The following is a 24,775-nucleotide window of genomic DNA, read 5'->3' as shown; positions in this document are numbered from 1 at the left end:
GTTGTAGCACAAAAACCAGCCACAGACAACACATAAATGAATGGATGTGGCTCTGTTCCAGCAAAACCTGATATACAAAAATAGGCAATGGGCCAAATTTGCAAGCTATAGTTGTTCAGCGTCTGCTCTATAAAATATAATTTACCAAGATCAGCTTATAGAGGAGAAGATCCTATAATAACAGCAGAAGACACTGAAAAACTCCAAGATTTACCTCTCTAAAAAGCACGAGGCCCAGATGACTTTATAGGGAATGTGCATATAAAATCTTCAAGAAACGTTATATCAATCTATATAAACTGTTCCAGAACAAAGAAGTGCAGGTTCAAAAGACTGACTAGATTCAAATCCTGGCTCTGCATCTTAATAGATGCAAAACCGTGGGCCAGGTACTTAACAACCCTGTACCTCTGTTCTCTTATCTGTAAAACAGGGATAAGTATGAATACCTCTACCATGTAGGGTTGTTGTGAGGTTTTAACAAGATAATGGATGTAAAGAACTGAAGAATAGTACCAGGCACCTCAATAAATGTTAGTGACGACTATTTACCACCTAGGTTAAAAAAAAAAGGGGGTAAGGATGACCCTCAGGTTTCTGGCCTGGAAGGTGGGTAGTCAGTGGTACCATTTACCAAAACATGAAACAGAAGACAAAAACTGAGTTTGGGAAATGCATGAGAGAGAGTTTAGTTTTTCATGTGTTAGGTTGGTTGTTACTCCAGGACAGCAATTCTCAAAGATTTTGGTCTCAAGACCCCTTTGCATTTTTAAAAGTTACTGAGGGGCACCTGGGTGGCTCAGATGGTTAAGCGTCTGCCTTCAGCTCAGGTCATGATCCCAGGGTCACGGAATCGAGCCCCACATCGGGCTCCTGGCTCAGCGAGGAGCCTGCTTCTCCCTCTGCCTCTCTCCCTGCTCATGCTTTCTCTCTCTGTATCTCTGTGTCTCAAATGAATAAATAAAATCTTAAAAAATAAAGTTATTGAAAACACCAAAAATCATCTATGTGGGTTACAATTATATTTACCATATTTGACATTTAAACAGGGAAATTTTAAAAAATATTAATTCATTAAAAAATAAACTCTTACATGAATGAATATATATTTTCTGAAATAACTATTTTCCAAAACAAAAAGCCAGTTGAAAAGCATACACTGTTTTACATTCTTCCGAATTTCCTTAATATGTGGCTTAACAGAAAAGCAGGTAGTCTCACATCTGCTTCTGCATCCAATTTGTTGTAACATCCACATTATGGAACCTCTACAAAACACTATGTACTCATGAGAAAAAAAGTGAATAAGACAAAGTCTTCCTATCATTATGAAAATAGTTCGACCTTGTGGATCTCATGACAGTTTCAGGCAGCCTCTCAGAAATCTTCAGATAAACTCTGAAAACCACTGATATAGGATAGCCATGTGTAGAATGCAACTGAATATATGGTTCTAAAGCTCAGTAAAAATATGAACTAAAAATATAAATTTAGGATTCATCATACAGGTGGAAAAAAATCATGAGAGTAGAATGAGAAGAAATGGCAAGACCTAAAGGTTGGGTTCCCACAGCAGACAGAAGAGAAGTAAAGGCAAGATAAGTCAGGACTGCTAGAGAGGTAGGAGAGAACGGGTCATTTACTTTAGAAAATGGTCTATTTACTCAAGCAGGGATTTCTTCCTCAGATTCTCCCTATCCCCAGATTATCTCCTTGATAGAATTCAAATGCATCCTTATCATCTATGTCCCTGCTGTGATTTTGGCCCTCCATCAATTTACTCTTGCAAAAACCTCCTGATTGGTCTTCCTTGGCTTACATCTTGACACCCCCCCAATTTTCACCCTCTCCCCCAAATCTCTCATCTCTCTGCCCAAGTTATCTATATCACTAAAGTAACTTCAGAAATCATCTAAAGTCCTTGGCCTGGCCAGATTCATATCCTGTTACGTCCACACACGTTTCCTTCTCTCTCACACCAAGTGTGTACAACAGTCCAAAAGGTACCATTCTTTTTCATGATGTTCTTTGTGTCTAAAATGACTTGATGCATTTCTTGGAAATCTGTGTCCACCTTTCCCAGGAAACAACTAATCGCCACCCACCCCCACCTTATGTTCTGCTAATCTTAAAAGCATTTTATGACAAGCAATTTACCCTCCTCTATTCCCAAAAAACTCTTAATGCATCCCTTTCACTGCACGTGCTTACTTTAAGTGCTGGCTTTTCCTTCCCTTTATCACTGGCATTCCCAGCACCAAATACAGCAAATGGTCAAGAACTGCTAGCTGAATGAACCACTGAAGAACTACCAGCATATAAGATGAGTGAACCCACAGAACAGTACCGAATGACATTGCACGTTAACATTTAAGAGGTGAAATAATTGAGAACCAGTAAAGAAGAAAGAGAATGATAAAGAGAAGCAGAAAGAGTAAGGAAGATGATGGTAGCTGGTTAGTATGTTGCTGATAACTCAGTGGTTACAGATCTCTGCTCAAAAAACAAACAAACAAACAAACAAAAACCCCAAAGCCGGCACCCAGAGAACAAGTTAATATGACTGTTAATCTGGGAAGATACCCTTATCAGCCATAACATCATATTGTCCTTAACACCAGAAAAGTATTTTGAAGGAATTTCATTCAGTCAGTACAAAACACACATAGGCACTACAATTTTTTTATGTTACATTTTTTTGCCATACTGTGACCCAACTGGTCTTTCGCACGGTTTAAAGCAGATGGGCAAAATATGAATAGGCCCAGAAATAAACAATTAAAAAAAATTTTTTTAGAATGGAGAAATTACTCATGCAAAGAATTTAAACCAACATTTTCCTAAATCATGATCCAGATCAAGATTTCCCACTTTGCAAAACAATAAAAGAACCAATACTACAATTAAATTATTAATTTTTGCTTTCATGTATTTGATATTTCTTATGTATAAATATTCTATCATTCTGTAAACCTGAAGCTATTCGAAAAAACAGTCTGTTAATTGGGGGGGAACCCCACAGCAACCGTCTTACGTTCAGGTAAAAAAAAAAAACCAAGATCAGATAAGAGACAATTTAATATCCCAAATCCTAAATATACCAAGTTCTCAATTTGTAAAAATATTTTATTATTGTTATTAATAATTAAAATATTAATATTTACTTCTTTTAAGCTTTAAAATAACATTTAAAATGCCATTTATATAAATTTATTTCAGAAAAGAGTAAATGAGTGAACTTCCCTACTGGCTATCTACAAGTTTAATAGAAACAACAGTCTAAATATAAAGCAGCATCAACATCCTGAATTACCACCACTTAATACCTCAAGCCCTTCCCTTTTTTTTGTATCTTTCCACCAAAGTCTATAACTTAGCTTTGTGTAAGAGTTTTCATATTGGCTACATTGTAAATCTTCTAGAAATACTGGCTTAAGTAACAGCATAGTATACAAAAATGTCATTTTAAGACATGATTTCATTTTAACAGAATGAAACATTAAATTGCTCTCCAAAAAATAAAAACCATATACAGATTTGTGTTTGAATTCTTAAAAGAATTGAAATAGTTGAAATTAAAAGTTTAAAATAACACTTAATACACATCTATGGAATACACGGTGCTTTTTAAGACTGCTTTAGGTAAACTTTAAATTTACCTAAAGTAACTATTTCTAATCTCAAAATTTATCATTATACAGGAAAAACAAAACCATCATGTTAAGCTCTTTGAAGGCAAATTGTGAGTACCCATGAAAGCTCCTAGTTGGAAAATGTTATTCTCACATAAAAGCAAAAGTACAGGATTTTCCTAAGAATTTCTTATTTTTTTAAGAGAAAATTTCCTACCTTCTCAAATATCAGTAGGTGTAATCAACAAGATAAAAATGTACTAAAGCAACTTAGTAACAAGCCAGTGTTTCCAGAAAATAAAAGGCAACATTTCTAGCTGTCAATAATTAGGTTAAACTCCAAATGCTTGATACTTAGGAAAATCCTTACCATTGCTCAAATGGTATTTTAAAAAATAAAAGTCATCTATAAACATTCTTTAAAATCTTCATCACAGAGAATGATTTTATGCTCTTACAAGCCACAAAATAACTTCTGGGAAAAAAGGTAACATGCTACCAAGTAGTATATTTAAATTGTAACTGCATTATCAAGCAACACCACATATAAGATTTGTCTTTCTTCCCTACAGTTAATGTTTCCAATAAGTAATCAATCATCTTGTTAAGCCTAAACTCTCAAACCAATCATTCTAGCTGCCTGCAGTTTTCACTAGTCTTCACCTGACAGAATCTGCCTCAGGATCAGAGTCAGCGCAAACAAGCACAGGTGCAATCAGTTCTCCAGCTTTCCTGATGAACGGCAGTAGCAATGTCACATCGGGACACAGCTTCAAAAAGCACACACCTGATGAAAACTTCAAGCAGATGAGAAAATTCTCTATACCAACAAATTCCAAAGAAGGGGGGTTTCCAACTTCTGTTGCCTTCCAACTCCACTGCTTTCCACAGAAAATGGAGGAAAGGTACAGTGTCACTTTACTGCTACGGAGGTACTGGTCGCCAGCTTCCCCTGTATTTGAGGCCCAGTAACTCAAATTCCATTGCCTTGTATTTTAAGAGGGACAGGAGGGGAAACAAGAAGCCAGCTGGTTAAACAATGCGAAGTGCGTTCTGTTCGATTAAAATTGAGCCTATAAATCAAATTTATTTACAACTTGGCCAAACGCTGTATTACTATAAAAATCCTCTTCTTATTCATTAATAAGTATCCTGGATGATTTATAATTCCCCTGTATGATACACATTCCCTGTCCTATACTAACTTCAGTTCGTTCTGGAATGCTGAAGGGCACAGAGGGGGCAAGTCTGGCTTTTAAGTTGATACACACAGAGGTAATGCTAGAATTTTCATTGTGGACAAACGGCTGCAGTTTTAAGTGCCACTAGTCAGCCTGGAAAATACCTAAATGCTTGTCAATCCATTAACTTCTGCTAATCCTTAGCAAGTAGGTTGAACTAAATGGCTATTTTGACAACTTGAAAAATACAACTTACAACTTAAAAACTAATATGAAATATAACACACCATATTTATACTTTACACAGGTACAAAAAAATCTTAATATTTCGGTTAAAAAGTTCCTAAAGTAAGGAAAAATATCATGCAACAAGATATCATAAACAATTGATTCAAAATTAAATACTGAATTTAAAGTAAGTATTACACTGAATTCATTTAATTTTAATTCGCTTCACAAATCATCCAGAAACAGCAAGCATACCTTTTCCTGGGTCTTAGAGAAGCACCTACCTCCAATCCCTCCGGGAACTCAATCTTCCTACTCAAACATCTCCCACCTCAAATTACTAACACAAAGAGAAAACATAGCTGATTTGCCTCGATACAATCCTCTACTCTTCAGCAAAATGCCTGAGCAATCTGTTCTAAAGTACAGACCTTTTCTAACAGCTGGCGGATATCCACACAATATTCACAGCATGGTATTTCCAAGATCTGTAGTTAACCTATCCATCAAATCTTGTCCAAATATGTGAGATTCACAACAGTGGGATGATAAAAGATACAGTTTTCAGGAAGAGAGGCACATGCTTTAAAAGAAAAAAAGACTGCCCTGCAGTCTCTTTCATAACTTACAATTCTAGAAGTGATCCTTAAATTTGTTTAATTATAACTGCTATGGGATACTTGTTAAAAAAAAGATTCTTTAGCCTCACAGATTTACTAAGACAGAATCTGTATTTCTTAAAACAAGGGTCACACGTGGTTCTCATGTCTAAGTAAATTTGGAAAACTGTTCTGGCAGATACTGCAGCTACATCTAGAGAGCTTCTGACTTCCATTTGTGACTCAAAAAAAAAAAAAAAAAGATTAACACCTAACAATTCAACTAGAAGTCAGTAACAGGAGCAACAACCAAAGTCCCCAAAACACTGAAATTTGAAAAAAAAAATTAAGGACCACAAAGGTTATGCAATAAAGGAAATGTCCTAAATCACTGAAGATAACAAATTTATTTAGGAAATACAGGATGGTTAGTTGATTTTTTTTTTTTATTAGAAAAAAAAATAAAGTTCAGGGGGCGCCTGGGTGGCTCAGTTGGTTAAGCATCCGACTTTTGATTTCGGCTCAGGTCATGATCTTAGGGTCATGAGATCAAGCCCATATCAGACCCCAAGCTGCCCATGGAGCCTGCTTAGGATTCTCCGCACCCCCCCACTTGCATGCTCTCTCTTAAAAAAATGAAATAAAGTTCAGATAAATCAAACAGTTAATAATGCTATAAAATGCTGGCATTTTTAAAAGCTTTTAGAAAACACAGGCAAGGGGCGCCTGGGTGGCTCAGCCATTGGGTGTCTGCCTTTGGCTCAGGTCATGATCCCGGGGTCCTGGGATCGAGCCCCGCATCAGGCTCCTGCTTGGCAGGGGGCCTGCTTCTCCCTCTCCTGCTCCCCCTGCTTGTGTTCCCTCTCTAGGTGTGTCTCTCTCTGTCAAATAAATAAAGAAAATCTTAAAAAAAAAAAAAAACAAAGAAAACACGGGCAAAATTTTTTTCTAAATCTGGGTAAACGGTAGGTTTTCTCAGCATAAGTCAGTCAAGTAATTAATAAAAAATTGTTAAGTTTGACCAAATAAAATTATGCAGTATAGTTTATTTTTGCAAGGGTGTGTGTGTGTGTGTGTTTATTCCAAATGAAAAGGCAAACTGGAAAAATATTTGCCCTTTAGAACAAGTTAAAGGGACTCTCTCTCCCCTCCCACTGCCTACCCCAACATTCCCTAACAGAAGGAAAAGAGGTACTGCTTTGGGGTAAGGCCCCTAAAGCTAACACAAGGAAACATTCCACAGAATCACTAGAGTTTAGGGCCAGAGTTTAAGCTAAAAATATAAAGGTTATTTAATTTTGCTTTTCTTCTTCTGAAATATATATTTGCATCCTCTGCCTATATATTGCCTTGCAGGGTCTACTATTGAGCAAAATTTAGATATTTCTGCCTGGTATCTCATCCTCAGAACAACTTCAAACATATGATATAGTCCATAATGCTGGAAATATTTGCATCAAATATATGAGACAGAATGCTAATAAGTGTATTATACAAAGAGCTCGTGTAAACTGGTAACAAAAGCTCTAAGGTCCAGGAGGTAAATGGGCTAAGAACAAGAATGGGCAATTCATAAAATGAAAAAAGCACAAGTAATTAAACATATGATATTCCCTTTTACTAATAAAAACAAATATAAATCAAAGCAATGAAGTACCAATTTGGGCCTGCCGAATTTATAAAGATATATCCCATTCTCGTGTCGCAAGACCTATTCCTTGCACCATGGCAGAGACGCCGCACTGTGACTCACCCATGCTGGGCTGGACTCTAATGAGAGGGAAAACCAAATCATCATCTGGGTGAGGAGGAACTCTGAAGTGACTGGGGACACTGCTGGTATGCCCAGTCAAGAGGCTGAAAGGTTGCTAGGATACTGCGCAACCATAGGGGTGGGAATTAAAATTCACTAAGTATCAGCTGGATGCCAGGCACTATATCTGATATCGCTCTAGCCTCAGGATTCTGTAATTTTGAAATATTATTTCCATTTTACAGACGAGGCAATTAAGGCTTAGAAGAAGGCTGCCCATGATCAAACATCTAGTAAATGGCAGAGCTGAAATTTAAAACTAATTAGACCCCTAAACCAGTGTTCCTCCTAGTACAAATTAAGTTTCCCCTTACTTACAAGAGCAAAATCAAACTAACCAAAAATAGGAAAGTCACTAATTATAGCTTAGTCACTTTGAAAGCTGCAAATCAAAAATTTCTATAATAAGATGTCTATACTCAGCATTTACTAGCCTCCGGTCCTGTGATTTATGTTCTATATTATTTCATTCCCACATCATGTAGCCTGGATTACCTCCTTTCCACAGAGTCAAACTGAGGCATGGAGGTTAAGGAACTTGCCCAAGGTCAGAAAAACAAGAACCATAAAGACAATATTCAAATCCAATGCTATCTCACTCAGAAGCCTGGACTTTTAACACCATGTGGTATTTATGCTAGAATTCCATGATTATCATCTTCAGTAGAAGATTCAATACTTTTTGCTTCAGGCCAAATGCTGTCTTTGCAGCCAGTTTTATCAAGCGCATTTCCACTGAGGCTATAACAGAGCGAGCGCTCTCACTCGGTACACGTTCTGAAGCACAGCTACTGCTCTTACTAGAACTGAAGAACATAAAAGTGCAAATTAGGACATATACTGTGTTATTTCCTAGTCTGGAGCTTTCTCTTACCTGGTTATAGCTGATAAAGCTATTCTTGCTAATCTCTCCTGACTTCTCCAAAATTTAAACCAGAAGACTCCTGATTTGTAGTTTTTTTTTAAAGGTGTGTTTGTTCCTCCATAGTTTTATCTTTTTAAAGATTTTATTTATTTATTTGAGAGAGAGTGAGCCAGAGGAGAGCATGAGCAGGGTGGAGGGGCAGAGGGAGAGAGAGAAGCAGACTCCCTATGGAGCAGGGAGCCGGACATGGGGATCAATGCCAGAGCTCCGGGATCACGACCGGAGCTGAAGGCAGACGCTTAACTGACTGAGCCACCCAGGCGTCCCTGATTTGTTTTCTTTGAAACTGAAGACCTGACTGTTGTCAAGGCAGAATCTCAGGGCTTAGGACACAACCTTAGGATACTCCCACAAGCATCCAACAACTATGGGATCATTGGTCCCTGAATCTACTTTCCAACAACAGTTTGCTTTGTTGACTTCACTGATCTCTGCTTTTCTCCTATTTCCCTGTCTTTGCCCCACCCCAGGCTCATCACAAACATCTGAAGTTACAAAATCTTTCATGTTATTTAATAATCTGTTGGTATTTATAAGCAAACACACCTACATCTGCTAGAAATAAAATGGCCCTTATCTTACAAGCACAAAGGGGTCCTCAGCATCCTTCACTACCTCACTGAGTATATAAATTTAGATTTATATATAAATCTATACAAATCACTTTCCTTTCTCAATATAAGTAAAGGAAAAATGGTGACTTTGATATACCTAAACCTCTACCATTTCCCTTGGAAGCAGAGGCCATTTCCCCCCCTCCTGTTAGTGCAGAGCTACAAAGAGTTACAAAGCTCAAAGACATCTTCCATAGGAAGAAAGACGTTTGCCATTAGTAAATTCTTCACCAGCAAGAAACTCTGCTTCTCCTTGCCTTCACAATTTCTCGTAAAGTGAACGTACTTCGACAGCACATTTGGAATCAGAACCTGGTCTGCCCAATATTACTTAATACCTGCCTATAACACAGAAGTCATGTTTCTACTATTATGGAGAAAAACACTGCATGGAAGCCCCAATTCTAATAGAACTTCCTTACCTGTGTGACAGAAACGGTCATAGGTGTGCCGAGGGCAGGAGTGCCTGCCAGCGTTAGCTGGGGGCAGCCCCTTCTGTTTCCCTAACAGTCCCACAAATATCAATTTTCCATGTAAGCCACTATGTGAAAAGGTCAGGCAACACACTTCAAGTCACAGCTATTTAGGCCTCAGTTTCTCCTCTGAAAGATCTGTGTAGTATAGGAATTCTTTGCCAAGCCACCGAAGTTCCTGAATTTCATTATCAGAGGACTGCAACTGAGAGACTTAAGGCCTTATGAATACACTGAGACCACAGGTAAATATATTTACCTCTACTAAACTAAAACAAAGATCAGAACAGAAGCACAGTTGGGACAAGGAGTTGGTTTTGTTCATGCACAACAGTGACCACAACAGTACACGAAACAGGGTCGGCACACAATAAATATTTCACAAATGTTAAGCGAAAAAAAAAACAATGACATTTTATGGATCCTAACTTCGGAAGAACGGATTAACAGACAATTATTTTTCATTTATCTTTGTTTCCCAAGATGACCTCATGAGATTGCACAACACAGCTGATATTGGCAGTGACAATGAAAACGGAAAGAGTGCTTACTTATTAATGAGAAGGGAGCAAATTAAACACTTTCTTCCTTTGACTCAAACAGTCATCTCAATCATATTGCCACAGTTAAACTGTGTCCTATGCCTTTATGAGCTTTCTCGGTCAATAAGCATACTGAAAAGAAGAGACCTGTCTGTTGCCCAGCTCCTCAGAAGGTACTTCGTCTCTCCTTCTGAAGAATGCATGAAATGGAGGTGATGTGGGTTTTTTGGTGGGTTTTTTGTCAAAGTCTCTTTACATCTCTCCAAAAGAGGCAGAACAAGGCATTTCAAACTTAATTAGAAGTCAGGTTTTGTCCCAAAAAGGGACTGGTTTTCACTGTGTAGAGGTCTAACACAGGGAGGAAGCTTTTAGAAAATCAGCTTCTTGCTTGGTCCTCAAAACTCTTATGCTTTTTCATCAACAAAGATGAAGTACACAGTTTCAGAGCTTTCTCTAATAATTCCTGAAAAGCCAACCACTTTACACACTGCAGTTGTCAGATGCTCCCTGATTCACAAAATTATGTTGGTGATACAATTTTTTATTTATTTCTTTGTGCTCGGGGAAATATCATAAAACCTGTTAAAAGATCTTTCTGGGAATATTTTTAAAACATGCATTGTCTTAGCTCATTCACTGAATGTTATTAAAGCACTGGCGCAGCCTTCCTACTTTGTTTTCCGTGTAAATACAGGACTGTTTTCAAAGAGAAAGCAGCAGCAGAGCTCACTAGAGTTAGTCATCAAATCCTGGCTCAGACACTCACCGGCTGCATAACCAAAATGCAAGTCACTTTTCTTAGCCTCAATCTGACTTCTAAATGTGCTATGATCTACTTTCATAGGGCTGCTGAAGGGATTAAATGCAGATTTATATTGTTCTAGTACACACTGATGAAGCCCTGCTCCCATATTAGTTTTTAAATATCCTACTTCATGAAGCCTCAGACTTCCCAGCCTACTGCCTTGGCCCCCCCCTCTAAGTCCCAAACATTTCCCAAAATTCAATAGCTAAAAGATTACTCTTAGCATATGAAGGTTTTAGGACTCTGCTCCAGTATGTGTTCTGAATCACTGGTAACCATTCATTATTAGTGATTAAATATTTAGAATATTCCCCTTGATTAAATGAAGTAAATATAAAGCAGTGCCTGACACATAGTAGGTGCTCAAAGTTAGTTACCATGATGTCTCCAATATGATTGGACATGCCGTTGACTTAATAGCTCTTGAATATTTTGATCACTCCCCAGGAGCAATGGAGCTAAACAATAAAATCATGTTTGACTTAAAAAAAGAAATGTGGGGCACCTGGGTGGCACAGTCAGTTGGGTGTCCAACTCTTGATTTCAGCTCAGGTCACGATCTCAGGGTCATGGGATCGAGCCCTGTGTCTGGCTCCACGTTCAGCACAGAGTCTGCTTGGGATTCTCTCTCCCTCTCCCTCCTCCCACTGGTTCTCGTTCTCTCTCGCTCGCTCTCTCTCTCAAATAAATAAATCTTTGAAAAAAATTGTGAGGCTAGACCTAAGAATTAAAATAAAGAAGAACTGAGCAAGAATAATGGGTTCCAAATGTGGAAAGGAACAAAAATGTGTTTTAAATGTTGATTCAATTTTCATTAAGAGTTTTTAATTAGTCCAGAAAGAGAATAGCAGCAACAAACTATGCTTCCCTATGGGATCACCAGAAAACCAAAAAAAAGTCTTTATCCACTATTCTCCATTCCTGCTTCCATTCCAGCCTCCTCTCATCTCTCTTCAGAGCTCTGCAGTTTGTTATTGTTTGGAATATTAACTTGCTTATAAAATCACCTGAAGAAAGCACCGGCATGAGACAGAGGACGAGGGGGGTTGTGAGAGGGTGGGTGAGAGAGAGAGAGGTGTTAGCTGTCAAAATTAACAGCGCTATTCTTTTGCAAGGAATGTATCATGAGCATGCTTCCAAAACAAGCCAGTGTCAGAGCTGTGTTTTTGAAAAATTACTTTTCTTAATCAAGTTCCCAAAGGCATTCTGAAGAGGGAATATTAACTCCTTCCCTGCCTTTACATTATGTAGGCCACAGGGCATCTTAAAATGTTTCCATCTATTCCTATACCTCACCATAAATTTTTCAGCATTTCACTCCCCTGCTGTTTCAAGGAGATACTCATACATATTTTTAAAAGACATTTCACATATTCAAACATTCAAATATGCATGCTCCTTACGGTTTTTCAAAGTTCAAGTACAAGGTAAGAATAAAACTTTCAAGAATTTCATTATGTCTCACATTATGTTGGTCCACATTTTCATTAGATGAGTTATGAATCCGTTGCACCAAGAAATAAACACTGACGGGTCTTCATGTAAGAAAGCTGGTCAAGAATTTAATTTATGATACTTTACAAAAACCCCATTTTTATACAAACTGTCTTACCACTGGGTGGAAGCAACATTAGTGTTATTTAACCAGAAATGGCAGTAGCCTTAGAAGGAACAGCTCATTAAGGCAGAATTCATAGAGGGTGCTGCAGCCTAACTAGTCACGCTCAGTCTGAACACTAAGATCAGGACTCCTGACAATCACAAAGACTCTAATAAAATTAAAAAAATTCAGTTCCTCAGTCACAGCAGCCCCATTTCCTTCAAGTACTTGATAGCCAGAAGTTATTAGACCCGGGCCTGATACAGACTTTACTATAGAAGGACAAAAAATGATGCAGATCGTAAAAACTGCAAGAGAAACTGCAATTCTCAATTACACAGAGTCTCCTGATTTGTAAATGTTGGCAATCGGAAACATAAAGAATAACAAAAACACTGCGTGGAGACCCAAAGGAGACTGAGGAGGCAAGACAACTAGATGCATTTTTGTACCTGGCGCTGGATTTTAGAAATAAGTTAATGGGAGACAGAGGGAAATCTCAATAAAGTCTGCAGTTCCATTAATACCAGTATCAGTTTCTTAGTTTTGACAAAGGTGCCACAGAAATGCAAGATGTCAATCATGGGAAAACGGACTGAGGTGTATGTGGGAAAACCCTCTACTACCTTTTCAACTTTTCTGTAAGTCATAAATCATTCTGAAACCAGACATTTAGTAAACAGTAACAACTGTGTGTGCCAAACCTGTCCCACAAGTCTCCAGTTTGTAATCTCTAATCATCATGAACCCCAAATCACAAATACCATATAGATATTATACACGACACAAAAAATAAATAATACATTTTCATAAATCAGAATAATGTGACCAATCACGGAGCTGCCATCAAAAGAGGGATGGAGTAAAATAGCTGGCAAAACAACATAATACATTTTGAAGCGACTTTCATACACTTAGCCTAACATACTCAGAACTGTGGAAAGTCTAAAATCAAGAAGATTCAAATATATTCATATTTTATGTATGGATGTAAAAGGATGATTTTACATTTGGAAACAATATAAACAGTAGGCATTCAAAGATCATGCTGGAGAAACAAATACCCATGGGCCAGTCAAAACTCTAAGATGGACTATAATTCAAGTAGCCCAAATTTAAGATTCATCATAACATCCTGAGAAATCAGGAAGAGAGAAACAATGGCCATTGGAGCAAGCCATTAGAAGATGAGCTCTGTGAGGTCTGGAAACACTGAAAGGCCTCCTTGGCTGAGGAGTTGGATCAAAAAGAAAAATAAACAGGAATGAACATGAAAGAGATGAGAATGCTCTGAAAAGTATAAAGGAGTGAGGGGCAACAGGCTGGTTAGATCATGAGAGGTCAGGTTAAAGAGGGCCTTGAAAGCCAAGCAGGAGTTTGGTCTTGAAGCAGAGCAAAGGGACAACTTAACATCCCTATAGAGGGGAGTGGTGTGCAGAAAGTGGAGCTTGAAGAAGTTGAATTTGGTCATGTTCCTACTAAATTAATTTGGCAATGTTCCCCCCTACATCATTCCACACCCCTGTAACTTTCTTACACGTCCAGATTCAAAGCCACAATGTCACCTTCAATTCCCCCCTCTGATCTCACCAGTTGCAATCCTGTGAATTCTAGACCTCACACATCTTCCATCCATCTCCTACCCCTGCTGCCAAGACCTCAGTTCAAATCATTTTTACCCTCTCTACTCCCCCTCTTCCCTCTCTGGTACTGCCTCTGTTGGTGACGCTAGACATTACTGACAAAGAAACTCTCCTAAAGCACAGCTTATGACTGTGACCTTTGCTGGCTCTCCACTCTTTTTTTTAAGACTCAAATTGACAGTTTACTTATTTTGATTCCAGTAGAGTTAACATACAGTGTTATATGAGTTTCAGGTGTATAATATAGTGATTCACCAATTCCATGTATCACCCAGGCTGGCTCCCCTCTAATGAGCATGAAGCCCTACGATTTCCCCCTACCTCCAGGCCTATATTCTGTCCCTTCCCCCCAAAACTCCCACACTTATTCTCTGAATATTCCCTTTTCTTGTCCACCTGCTTCCTCTGCCCAGAGAGTGCCTTTCTTCTCTTCGCTCCATCTTTCAGCCAACACTTTCCATGCACAGTGACTGACAGCTTTTAAGAAAGAACAAAAACAAACAATGTCACTCTTCTGCTTAAACCCTTCAGTGGCTCCTGTCTACAAAACAGAAGTCCAAGTTCCTTAGTACACAGAGCATATAAGGCCTCCTCTGACCTAACCCCCACCTATCTCTTCAGAAAAACCCTTCTACCCTATCCACTTATTGCTGGATATTTAATGCTCTAGGAATATCTACTGCAAATATCACCAAATTATTTCTTGTCTTTGTACCTTCAATCACGCTGATTGATCCCTCTGCCATTTCATCCTTTCTTGGATTGGCTGTTTCATCTTTTACGATTCATAACCTCAAGGAGATTTTCCTTAACCCCCTGTGTCAAATAAGCTACTCATTACTCCTCTGTGCTCCAGGACAACATGGCATTTCTACCTGAAGCAAATCACATACTATGCTGTGTTTAGGTGTGTCCTTCTATTGCCACTCTCTCTGATAAAATATAAGCTAAGACTGTTCTTGTTCACTCTCACATACTTGCACCTAGCAAATGTTCCCTTAACAAATGCTGACCTCAAATAAAAATAGGCATTACTGAGCTCTATATCTCAAACAAATGCCGAGATCATACTTCTGATTCAGCTACACGTAAAAATTCAGAATCTTCAAGCCTAACAAGTTCAGCATCTGAGAGCCCTACACCTTTCATTACCAGGCGGTGAACTCCTGGGAGGGTGAAGAATTCCTATTCAGAATCTGAGAGGAATGATGTTCCTGTTTCTTTAGCAGCTGGAAAGCTCCTGCTTGATGTGTACTGGGAGCTGTTCAGCCTGGCAAAATGACCATCAGGTTAGCAATCTACTATTCTCAGTAATTAAATATAGAGTGGGTTATCACAGTCTGCCTCCAGGAAGGAGTGGGGAACAAGTGAATACAGAGACCAAGGAATAAAGCAAGGGATGAGGTGAGAGTCCCAGAGATAACCCCAGACAAGAAGACTTTTTTACATGGAAGACTGAAGGGAAGGTACATGTGCTCAAAGACTCAAATCAAGGGAGTATATCAGGAAATGGTGCCCATCCTAGGAGACAGCTGTAAGGTAGATATATTTTAAAAGTGGTAATATAGGAAACCATTAACCCCAAGGGATGACTCCAAGGTAATGTCACTGAAGAAGTCTGTCCCCACCCCTCTGTTCTTTCATGCTCCTTGCTCTCCCCCAATCCTGGAGGTGAATAAAATGCATATCAACAACCTTGCTTTCATGAAAAAAAAAAAAAAGGATAAAAATAGCTTTAAACAACGTACCTTTGATTTTTTGTTCAGTGGCCTAAAATAAAAACAAACAAACAAAAAACAATGTAAATATGAAACTGAAAGAAATGGATTGTTAATGATAAAATGTTCATATTTTACTATTATATAAGACATACACACTTTTATTAAATAAGGAATTTGTCATTTAGGTGAACTGCATAGGAAAAGATATGCAAAGAAAGCATGCTTTTCCCACAGATGTGCCCCATTGTCCCTGATACAATGTTTATTAATAAAGTTTGAAATGTTTCTTTAGATACAAAGCAGAAGAGACATCATTGTATGACAGTAAATTATAAAAAAAAATGGTACTGTACTTTTCTCATTATTTAGTTTTTAAAAGAATTTTCTATAACTGTCACCTTTAACATGTGATGGATCTACTCAGTTTTGCATAAGTTTAAAATGGCTTCAAAAATTCTTATTTCAAATGATAAAAAAAATGAATTAAGTTTTCTGGAAGAAAAGCTGAATATAACCATTTTGCCAAATCAGTAATAAATTTCACTCCTGGAGGTTAGGCTGCTCTTTCAGTTAAACACAGTTAACTTTTAAGTATTTTTGAGGGGGGAAAAAATTTCACACACACCTGTCACTTCTGACACATCTGATAATTCATTAAAATTACTGTGTTCAGAAGCTAAACTGACACCAACCCTGCTTTGCCATGCCTGCCCCGTTGTCCACTGTCTCTGACCTAACAAGGAACAGGGCTGCCTCAAGGTACCTCACTCAAACTTCAAGGGCCCCAAAAAGAAGGAACAGATTACAGACAGAGGCCACAAGCAAAAATCAACTTTTTAGTTAAGACCAATTACATGGGAGTCCTAAAAATAAAAGATACAAGGATAGGCAGGAAAAACTGAATAATTCATAGCCAAATAACCAGGAATTGTTCCTAAATAAAGATAAAGGTTTCCTTAAGTGCTATGGGACACAATAATTTTGGTTAGTCATATTAAATTACTGTTATTAAAAATAGCATTTTTTGAATTAGATCATTATAGAATTAGACGGTAAAGGACTACATGGCAATTATCCTAATCCTGAAGCCATGCCTAACAATCTTTCCCTGGAGAGCCAGTGAGTCAGTCTAGGCAGTGAGCTCCTTTACCAAGTTTTAGAGCACTACTGTTATGCTAAATAATGGAGGCCCATCTTTCACTTCATATGGATCAAAAACTAAAAAAAAAACAAAAAACTGATGGAAGGACAATGGCAAGACCAGTAAACTAGCTGGAACACTTAATTTACTTCTGGAGAAGTTGGTTTTAAAATCTGATGGTAGAAAAAACAGTCTTATTAGAGAGAACTTGGTATATGAATACTTTATGAGAAGTACCATGGCAAACAAAATACATAATTTTCTGAAGCTAAAACATTATAGCACAAAAATTGTTTTACATGCTGAAAATCTTTTTTAAAAACTCTCCTAGTCTCTTCCAGTTTACTTCAAAAGGAAACTAACTTACAATACACAGAAGCCATGATCACATTAACCCCAAGATAAACCGTGTTGCTCTTGCAGGCCTTAACATAAAGGCCAGAAAAACAACTCCAAAACAAGTCCACATTGCTTCAGAACAACAGTCAACCTCATTCGGTATTCTGTCATCTACAGAGAATGGAATCAAGAAAACATCCAAAGGTGTCAGCCCATCAGAATACTGACTCATATACTGAAGGAATGTGAGTAACAGAACCCAAGAGCTCCTAACAGATTAAGAGGAAACAGAACTCAGCAAGTGCCACTTCTTTAAAATAAGTCTTTGTGGGTTGGTCCAGGGACTTAGCATATTACTCAAACTGTTCAAAAGATAATTTTCCAAACGGGATCAGTGATTTTAAGAGTATCTGTCTCAAAAAAAAAAAAAAAAAAAAAAGAAAGAGAAAAAGAAAAAGAAAAACAAAGAGTATCTGTCTACACTGTTCAAAATGGCAGCCATGTCCACATGTGGCTACTGATCCCTGAGGTAAACTGAGTCCAACCTGCTACGTGTAAAATACCAGATTTTTACTTTTTATACTTAAAAATGGTATAATAGGGGCGCCTGGGTGGCTCAGTTGGTTAAGCGACTGCCTTCGGCTCAGGTCATGATCCTGGAGTCCCGGGATCGAGTCCCACATCGGGCTCCCTGCTTAGCTGGGAGTCTGCTTCTCCCTCTGACCCTCCCCCCTCTTGTGCTCTCTCTCTCTCATTCTCTCTCTCTCAAATAATAATAAAATAAAATCTTTAAAAAAAAATGGTATAATATCTCATTAATAATATTTGATACTGATTACATGTTAGAATATTTTGGATATATGTGGTTATATAAAATATGTTAAAACTAACTTCAAATTTCTTTTTTACTTTTACATGACCTTGTCATTTAAACCCTCTGGGTCTCATGGGGCACCTAGGTGGCTCAGTCAGTTAAGCGGCTGCCTTCGGCTCAGGTCATGATCCCAGGGTCCTGGGATTGAGTCCCGCATCAGGCTCCCTGCTGAGCAGGGAGCCTGCTTCTCCCTCTGCCTGCCTCTCTGCCTATTAGTGCTTCTCTCTGTCAAATAAATAAATAAAAAATCTTAAAAAAAAAAAAAAACAACCCTCTGGGTCTCAGTTTCCTAATTCCTCAAGAGGGGGGTTGGGGGGGGGACTGTACTGCTTACCTTTCAGGGCTATTATGAGGCTCAAGTACAACACAGAAAGACTTTTTACAACATTATTCAAATGTGAGGTATCACTGTAGAATCTCTTGTACAACAGAATTAAAGGATTCTGTCAACTCTAGAAGCAAAATTATTTCCATATTGAATACTTTTTTCTTAAAACAAAAACAAAAACAGGGGCACCTGGCTGGCACAGTCAGTGGAGCATGCAACTCTTAATCTCGGGGTCATGGGTCTGAGCCCCACGTCGGGCATAGAGCCTACTTAAAAAAAACCCTGAGCTGTGATTCCACAAGCAATTACTACAATTGCCTCAGTTCTTATAAGGAAGGTATCAGACAACTGGCAGACACACAGCATGCCACGCTGTTTCTGTCAGGCTCTGCACCACTTGTCCCAACCCCTGACCCCTAAGCTCCCTAAGCATACTTGAGTGGCTAAGAGCTCAGTGTCTGAAGCCAGACTCTGAATTCTGGCTCTACCACTTAACACTTGATGTGACCTTGGTTAAAATTAGTTCACTTCTCTAATGCTCAGTTTCCTCATCTGTAAGACTGGAACAAAAACACCTACCCCAGAGCAGTTGTGAGCCTAGAAGTATCTAAATCATGAAGAGTTGGGGGGGGGCGGGGGGCAGGCACATGCTTAAGGACCCTGCCTGGCACGCAGGAAGCATGCAAGAGCTGGTGCCCTGGCTCAGTCCTTTCACCCTGGGAAATGGCCCAACTCAAACACACTCCAGGTTCCCAAGTCCTTTTTTTTTTTTTTAAAGATTTTATTTATTTATTTGAGAACGAAAGAATGAGAGACAGAGAGCACAAGAGGGAAGAGGGTCAGAGGGAGAAGCAGACTCCCCGCTGAGCGGGGAGCCCGATACGGGACTCAATCCCGGGACTCCAGGACCATGACCTGAGCCCAAGGCAGTCGCCCAACCAACTGAGCCACCCAGGCGCCCCCAAGTCTCTTTTTTTTTCTTTTCCTAATCATCTACCGTATCTTCACAGTGCCAGGTATCCGAAACTAACATCAGGAATAAAGAATTGATGGCTAAATTCGCCTATTTTGAATGAGATAATTAGGGGTCAGAAAGCTTTTTAAGACTTAGCAAGCAGCATTCAGCCTAGACCTCAGGTCGGCTGCATACAGAGTTTGTTTTTATTTTTTTAAAAAAAAAAAAAAAAGGAACCGAGACCAGTGGAGACCAGTGAGCTGAAATCGGGGGCAGGACTGTAAGCCAACACTTGGCTGCCCTAGAGGGCTGCAGTGCTCCAGGCCTGATGATGTTACCACCCTGGCTCCTTGCACCGCTGAACAGGATCCGTAGCCTCAGACCAACACGGCCTTCGGGAGACATGATGATTGATACTAAAATTTCTGAAAAGGGGAACAAAAGTTCGAAGTTTTCTATAATGTAAGTCTTGCTTAAACCCAAACTGAGTACATTTAAATCCACAAAGCCTATAACAATCCCCTCAGCTCCTAACACAGTAACAAAAATAGTAATGAACGCTGGCTTTAAAACATTCTCAACACTAAAAGATCCCAGTTTGTATTGTTGCTTCCCTCTGGCCCCTCAACCATTATATGCTTTCTAGGAACAATTACATGCTTAAAGTAAAGGTTATACTAAATTATCCCTCTATAATTAACCTATTTCTCAACCTCCTTTTCCCTTCACTACATTTCTCTCAAGATTCCTTCTAGAATTCTTCTAAAAACAGAACCTGAAGATAAATCCATGGTAACAAGCTCCTGCTACCATTGTTGCCCTTTTTAAAGTGCAGAAGCTACATTCCCATATACTGTATCAAGTTATTTCCTAAGTCTTGGAATTACAAGAGATAAGTAAACAGCCCTGACTCTTAGATATGAAATAGAAAGCTTTTCAAAAAACAAAACTAAAAATAAAGTCATCCAGTCACTGATCTCATTGTGAGAGATGTACCGAGGCTGAAATATGATGAAAAGCGTGTCATTTTCACGTACAATTTCTTCAAAGAGGAATTTAGATACTTAAAATTTATATTTAAATAGACAAAATAAAAAACTATCATAGTAAAAACATTATCATCTACAGAAGCTGTGTTACCTGGCTTTTATTTAAAATAGAAAATAATCTGTGATCTGAATTTGAATTCCTTAAAAATACTACAGTGGCCACTGGGGACCAAGTTTCTGTACACACGGAATAAAGACTTGTTAAATGCTTTACAGAAATTACCTCGATATATTATTTGTGGCTTTAAAGTTCACCTTTAGGTTGTGAAAAATAAAGCAAAAAGTATAAAGGATAGAAGGGCACCCGGCTGGCTGTCAGTGGAGCACGCGACTCTGAATCTCGGGGTTGTGAGTTTGAGCCCTAGATGCAGGGTAGAGATTACTCAAAAATAAAATCTTAAGGGGCGCCTGGGTGGCTCAGTCGTTAAGCGTCTGCCTTCAGCTCAGGTCATGATCCCAGGGTCCTGGGATGGAGCCCCGCATCGCATCGGGCTTCCTGCTCAGCAGGGAGCCTGCTTCTCCCTCTCCCACTCCTCCTGCTGTGTTCCCTCTCTCGCTCTCTCTCTCTGTCAAATAAATAAAAATAAAATCTTAAAAAAAAAAAAGGACAAAGGACAACACCATGGCAACCTAATTTTGGAAAAGTGTCAGCTGGGGGTCTAAGGAGCTTCCCATCCTATTCCTAGTTCTGTTACCCTGACAAAACCATAGTTGGCCACTTTAACTCATTTTAATGCTTGACCTCTATCTTTAAAAAAAATTTTTCTTAATGAATAGATCAGAACAGTTATCTGAAGTCTTTTTCAGAAATAAAAATATATAGGTTTTTAACATGTGCATACATTACATAAAACAGGCAGACTGTTTTACTGTAGTGAATTTATGTTCCAACATTCATATAAATGGGCCTGCCTGTCTTATGTAGATGTCTGCCACCTACCTGCATACACCTGCTGGCTCCTTCTACAGACAAAAAAACAAGCTTGAGGAAACTTGTCTTAAAACTCTTGTGACTCACAATCTTTCATATGGGCTGTAAGCGTGCCAACTTGGGATTCTTTTTTGTTTTGTTTTTTTAATAGCTATTTGGTAACAGCCTATAGAAATACCAGCTGTCCTCGCTTCACCAATGTGTGTTATTCAAATTCTGTTGTAAACTGATTATTTGGAATTTGAAGAACAGTCTTATTTACAGTGGCAGTCTCCCCTACTATGCTTAACATTTATTAGAAATATTAAACTTTTCCTTTATATTGTGTTCAGTGGCCAGGGCGCCTGGGTGGCTCAGTCAATTAAGCATCTGCCTTCGGCTCAGGTCATGGTCTCAGGGTCCTGGGATGGAGTCCCCCATCAGGCTCCCTGCTCAGCGGGGAGTCTGCTTCTCCCTCTGTCCCCCCCACCCACTTGTGCTCTCTCTCTCTCTCTTAAATAAATAAAATCTTAAAAATATATATACATTGTTTTCGGTGGCTAGATATTACTGTGTCCACAGGATACACAAGCAATACCCTACCAATGCTGAAGATCTGGCAAAGGAAGAAAACACTCCCCATCATCGCTAAGGCTCGGTGATGATTCCAGTAGAATGTGGTTAGGGTGAGAGCCTGGAACGGGGTGAGGCAGGGATGGGGCGGGAAAGAGTGTGAAAAGCTGTCATTTCAGATCTGGTGAGAGGCCAAATGACACAAAAGTCATCATTCACATGTTAAAGACACTGACTTGGTGAGTCAGAGATTTAGTTATGAAAGAATATAAAGATGAACCTTAGCAATTAGAGCCATTCTAATTTGTTACAACCTTAAAAAATTTACTCACATCACACATTTTAAAATTGTAAATTTTAAAGAAATCATTCCAGTGACCTCCTCCCTTTCTCAGAATTTTCTCACTAAATAGGGTAAATCCTAAATAAACATGCTTTATTATATAGTTAGTACCTTAGGTTTCTTCTCTAGCCATTTCACAGACATCCTAACTTACCAGCTACATTCGGAATACCTCAGAAGCAGGAATCAACAGGGGCTAATACAACACTCAGATGCTTGCCAAACTACCAATTCTACATAAAGTACATCTAAGCATCTTCTTCAACAAGTCTCCGGAGTTTCTCAGAAGCTCTCTTCACTCAGTAAATGGCCTTCACAGCACAGACCAAGCGTCTCAAAAGCTTCCCCCAAACTTAACTCACAGAGGATACGTTTTCCACAACAAATCCTCAGCTAAAGACTGATCACATTGCAAAGACCAACCTGTATCAACAGGCCTCTGACAGGTCTATGGCATTTTTAATGCCAAAACTCTATACTAGAAACTGATTCTAAACCATGACTATGACAATTACAGACGCATCCCTCCCGGTCACTCCTGAGAGCAAGCAAAAGGCCAAATGCTAAGGCCACCTATCACCTCCTCACTCTCCATCGTCCAATGCTCTATGCTCTAACCCCCCCCCCACCCCAGTACTGGCTGATCACGCTGTCAACTCAGCACTCCAGAACGGAAATTCTCTCTCCCCCTTTCTATTCCCTAACCTGGTTAACTGCTCCCGAGATATACTCCCATCACTCAATCTGGAACCGGAGCATCAATCGAAGTCACTCTCCCTTCATATCCTTCCAACAAACTCTGTGGGTTCTTTCCACAGTCCCTCCACCAGCATCTGAGCCTCTAATTTCTACCTCCTCCAATCCAAGCCCACAGTTTGCTCAGGTAAACATTCTCAAGCACAAACTTTGACATCAGTCTACTGAAATGCCTTCAGTGTTTTCCCCAACACTTAGCAGCTGAAACCCGGGTAAGAGCCCACAGCTGACACCACCTTCTGCAGGCTCATCCTCTGACACCTCTGCCCTTGGCGTCCCACCCCCACCAATCAAAACCCATACTTCTGTAAGGCCGTGGGCCCTCACCACCGCTGAGTTTACTCTGCTTGGAATCCCTTTCTATTCCACTCCTTGTTCACTTGGCTAATTTCTACCCTAAGAAAATTTTCCCTTCTGTCGGCCCCATTCCAGGCTGAGTGAAGCGGTTCTCTGTGTTTCAACAGCTCCTTACCTACCACAGATTTGGTTGCTGTGTTTTTCCCTATTAAATAATATGAAGAGAAGTGTGCGGCTGTAACACCGTACCGGGCACAAAAGAGGTATAGGTCAGAAATTAGAACTGTCACTGAATACAGAAGTGGAACAGTAATTTCACGTGACCTTTTAGAACATTTTCAAGGTCCTTGAAACCTTGATACAGCAGGAGATGAGTGCCCAGCTGTCATCAGGATTCATATTAATTTGTAAAAAATCTTTATACTTATGAACATAATCTTTTCTTTTTCTATAATTTGTATTCTTTTGGTTCCAGTTTCTGACAACATATGGGTTAGAGATCTTCTGCAGCAAATGATGTCCTAGGGTTATTTTCAAATATCTTACTGTAAACAGCAAATTCCTGAAATCAGCCCAGGTACTAAACAAAAAGTGAAAATGAAACTGACACTTTATTTCCTATTACATGCATTATGTGTATTACATTATCTCATTTTATTAAACTCTCATCTTACAAAACGTAAGGAGACTAAGGCTCAGAGAGGCTAAACAAAGCTGAAGGACACACCGCGCAGCACGCCAAGTGGGAGAGCCAGATTTCAATGCAGCTACAAATTCGATGCTCTTCTCACGTACAGAGAGATGCATATATCATGAAAACCTAGGAACAGCTAATTGAAAGATAAAGACCTATAAAAAGCACTTACCTTTGAAAAAAAACTATTGGCAAGATTAAATAACTATGCATTAAATTGTACACACTTGGCAAGTTACTACATATGTATAATCAAAAACATTAAATATTAAAATGAATCTCCACTGAAATTAAAACATTCGATCAAATGCTTTAAAAAATCCAATAAGAGTAGTTTTCCTTTTAAATCTATTCAGACCGTTTAATATAGATAGTTGATACATATATACTACCTTCTTTTGAGCAGCTTCCTTCTTTTTCTTGTCGTCTTTTTTCTTTTTCTTTTCTTCCATCAACTGTTCTTCTTCTTGCACTAAATCCCTGAACCACACAGTTGCAATTAACTTTCCCAAAATGTATTAAGAGATAAAAATAATGTTGCATACAGATTCATTTTCACTCTTATTAGAAGACATGGAAATTACTCTTTTTATTATCATTCATTGAAATAAACCCCAGCTTGCAACCTCCATCTAACTCTGGAGCTACTATTTAGTACTCTGTTTTAGTAAGTCACAAGTAGCAGAGCTTTGATCTTCATGTCAAAGAAGACAACCTAAAATTAGCAAATTTTACTCTGG

The 24,775-nt window shown here is 38.9% G+C and overlaps 1 protein-coding gene across 5 annotated transcripts in view; it reads right to left on the bottom strand.

Annotated features, from left to right (window-relative positions):
* Positions 1-24,775, bottom strand: part of TNRC6A (trinucleotide repeat containing adaptor 6A) — a 102,677-nt gene that overhangs the window by 53,427 nt on the left and 24,475 nt on the right. For all 5 annotated transcript variants that reach the window (XM_028090456.2, XM_028090453.2, XM_028090454.2 and 2 more), the window contains exons 3-4: positions 24,428-24,515; positions 15,804-15,825 (exon numbers count right to left, since the gene is read on the bottom strand). In XM_028090456.2, coding sequence (XP_027946257.2) covers positions 15,804-15,825; positions 24,428-24,515 — 110 coding nt within the window. The remainder of the gene's footprint in view (positions 1-15,803; positions 15,826-24,427; positions 24,516-24,775) is intronic.

Source organism: Eumetopias jubatus, unplaced genomic scaffold, assembly GCF_037043125.1.
Source record: "Eumetopias jubatus isolate StellerSeaLion01/CBP00866 unplaced genomic scaffold, mEumJub1_p1.0 scaffold_12, whole genome shotgun sequence".
Taxonomy (NCBI): Eukaryota; Metazoa; Chordata; class Mammalia; order Carnivora; family Otariidae; genus Eumetopias; species Eumetopias jubatus.
Note: the sequence above shows the minus strand (reverse complement) of the source record. Positions and strands in the feature narration are given on the sequence as shown.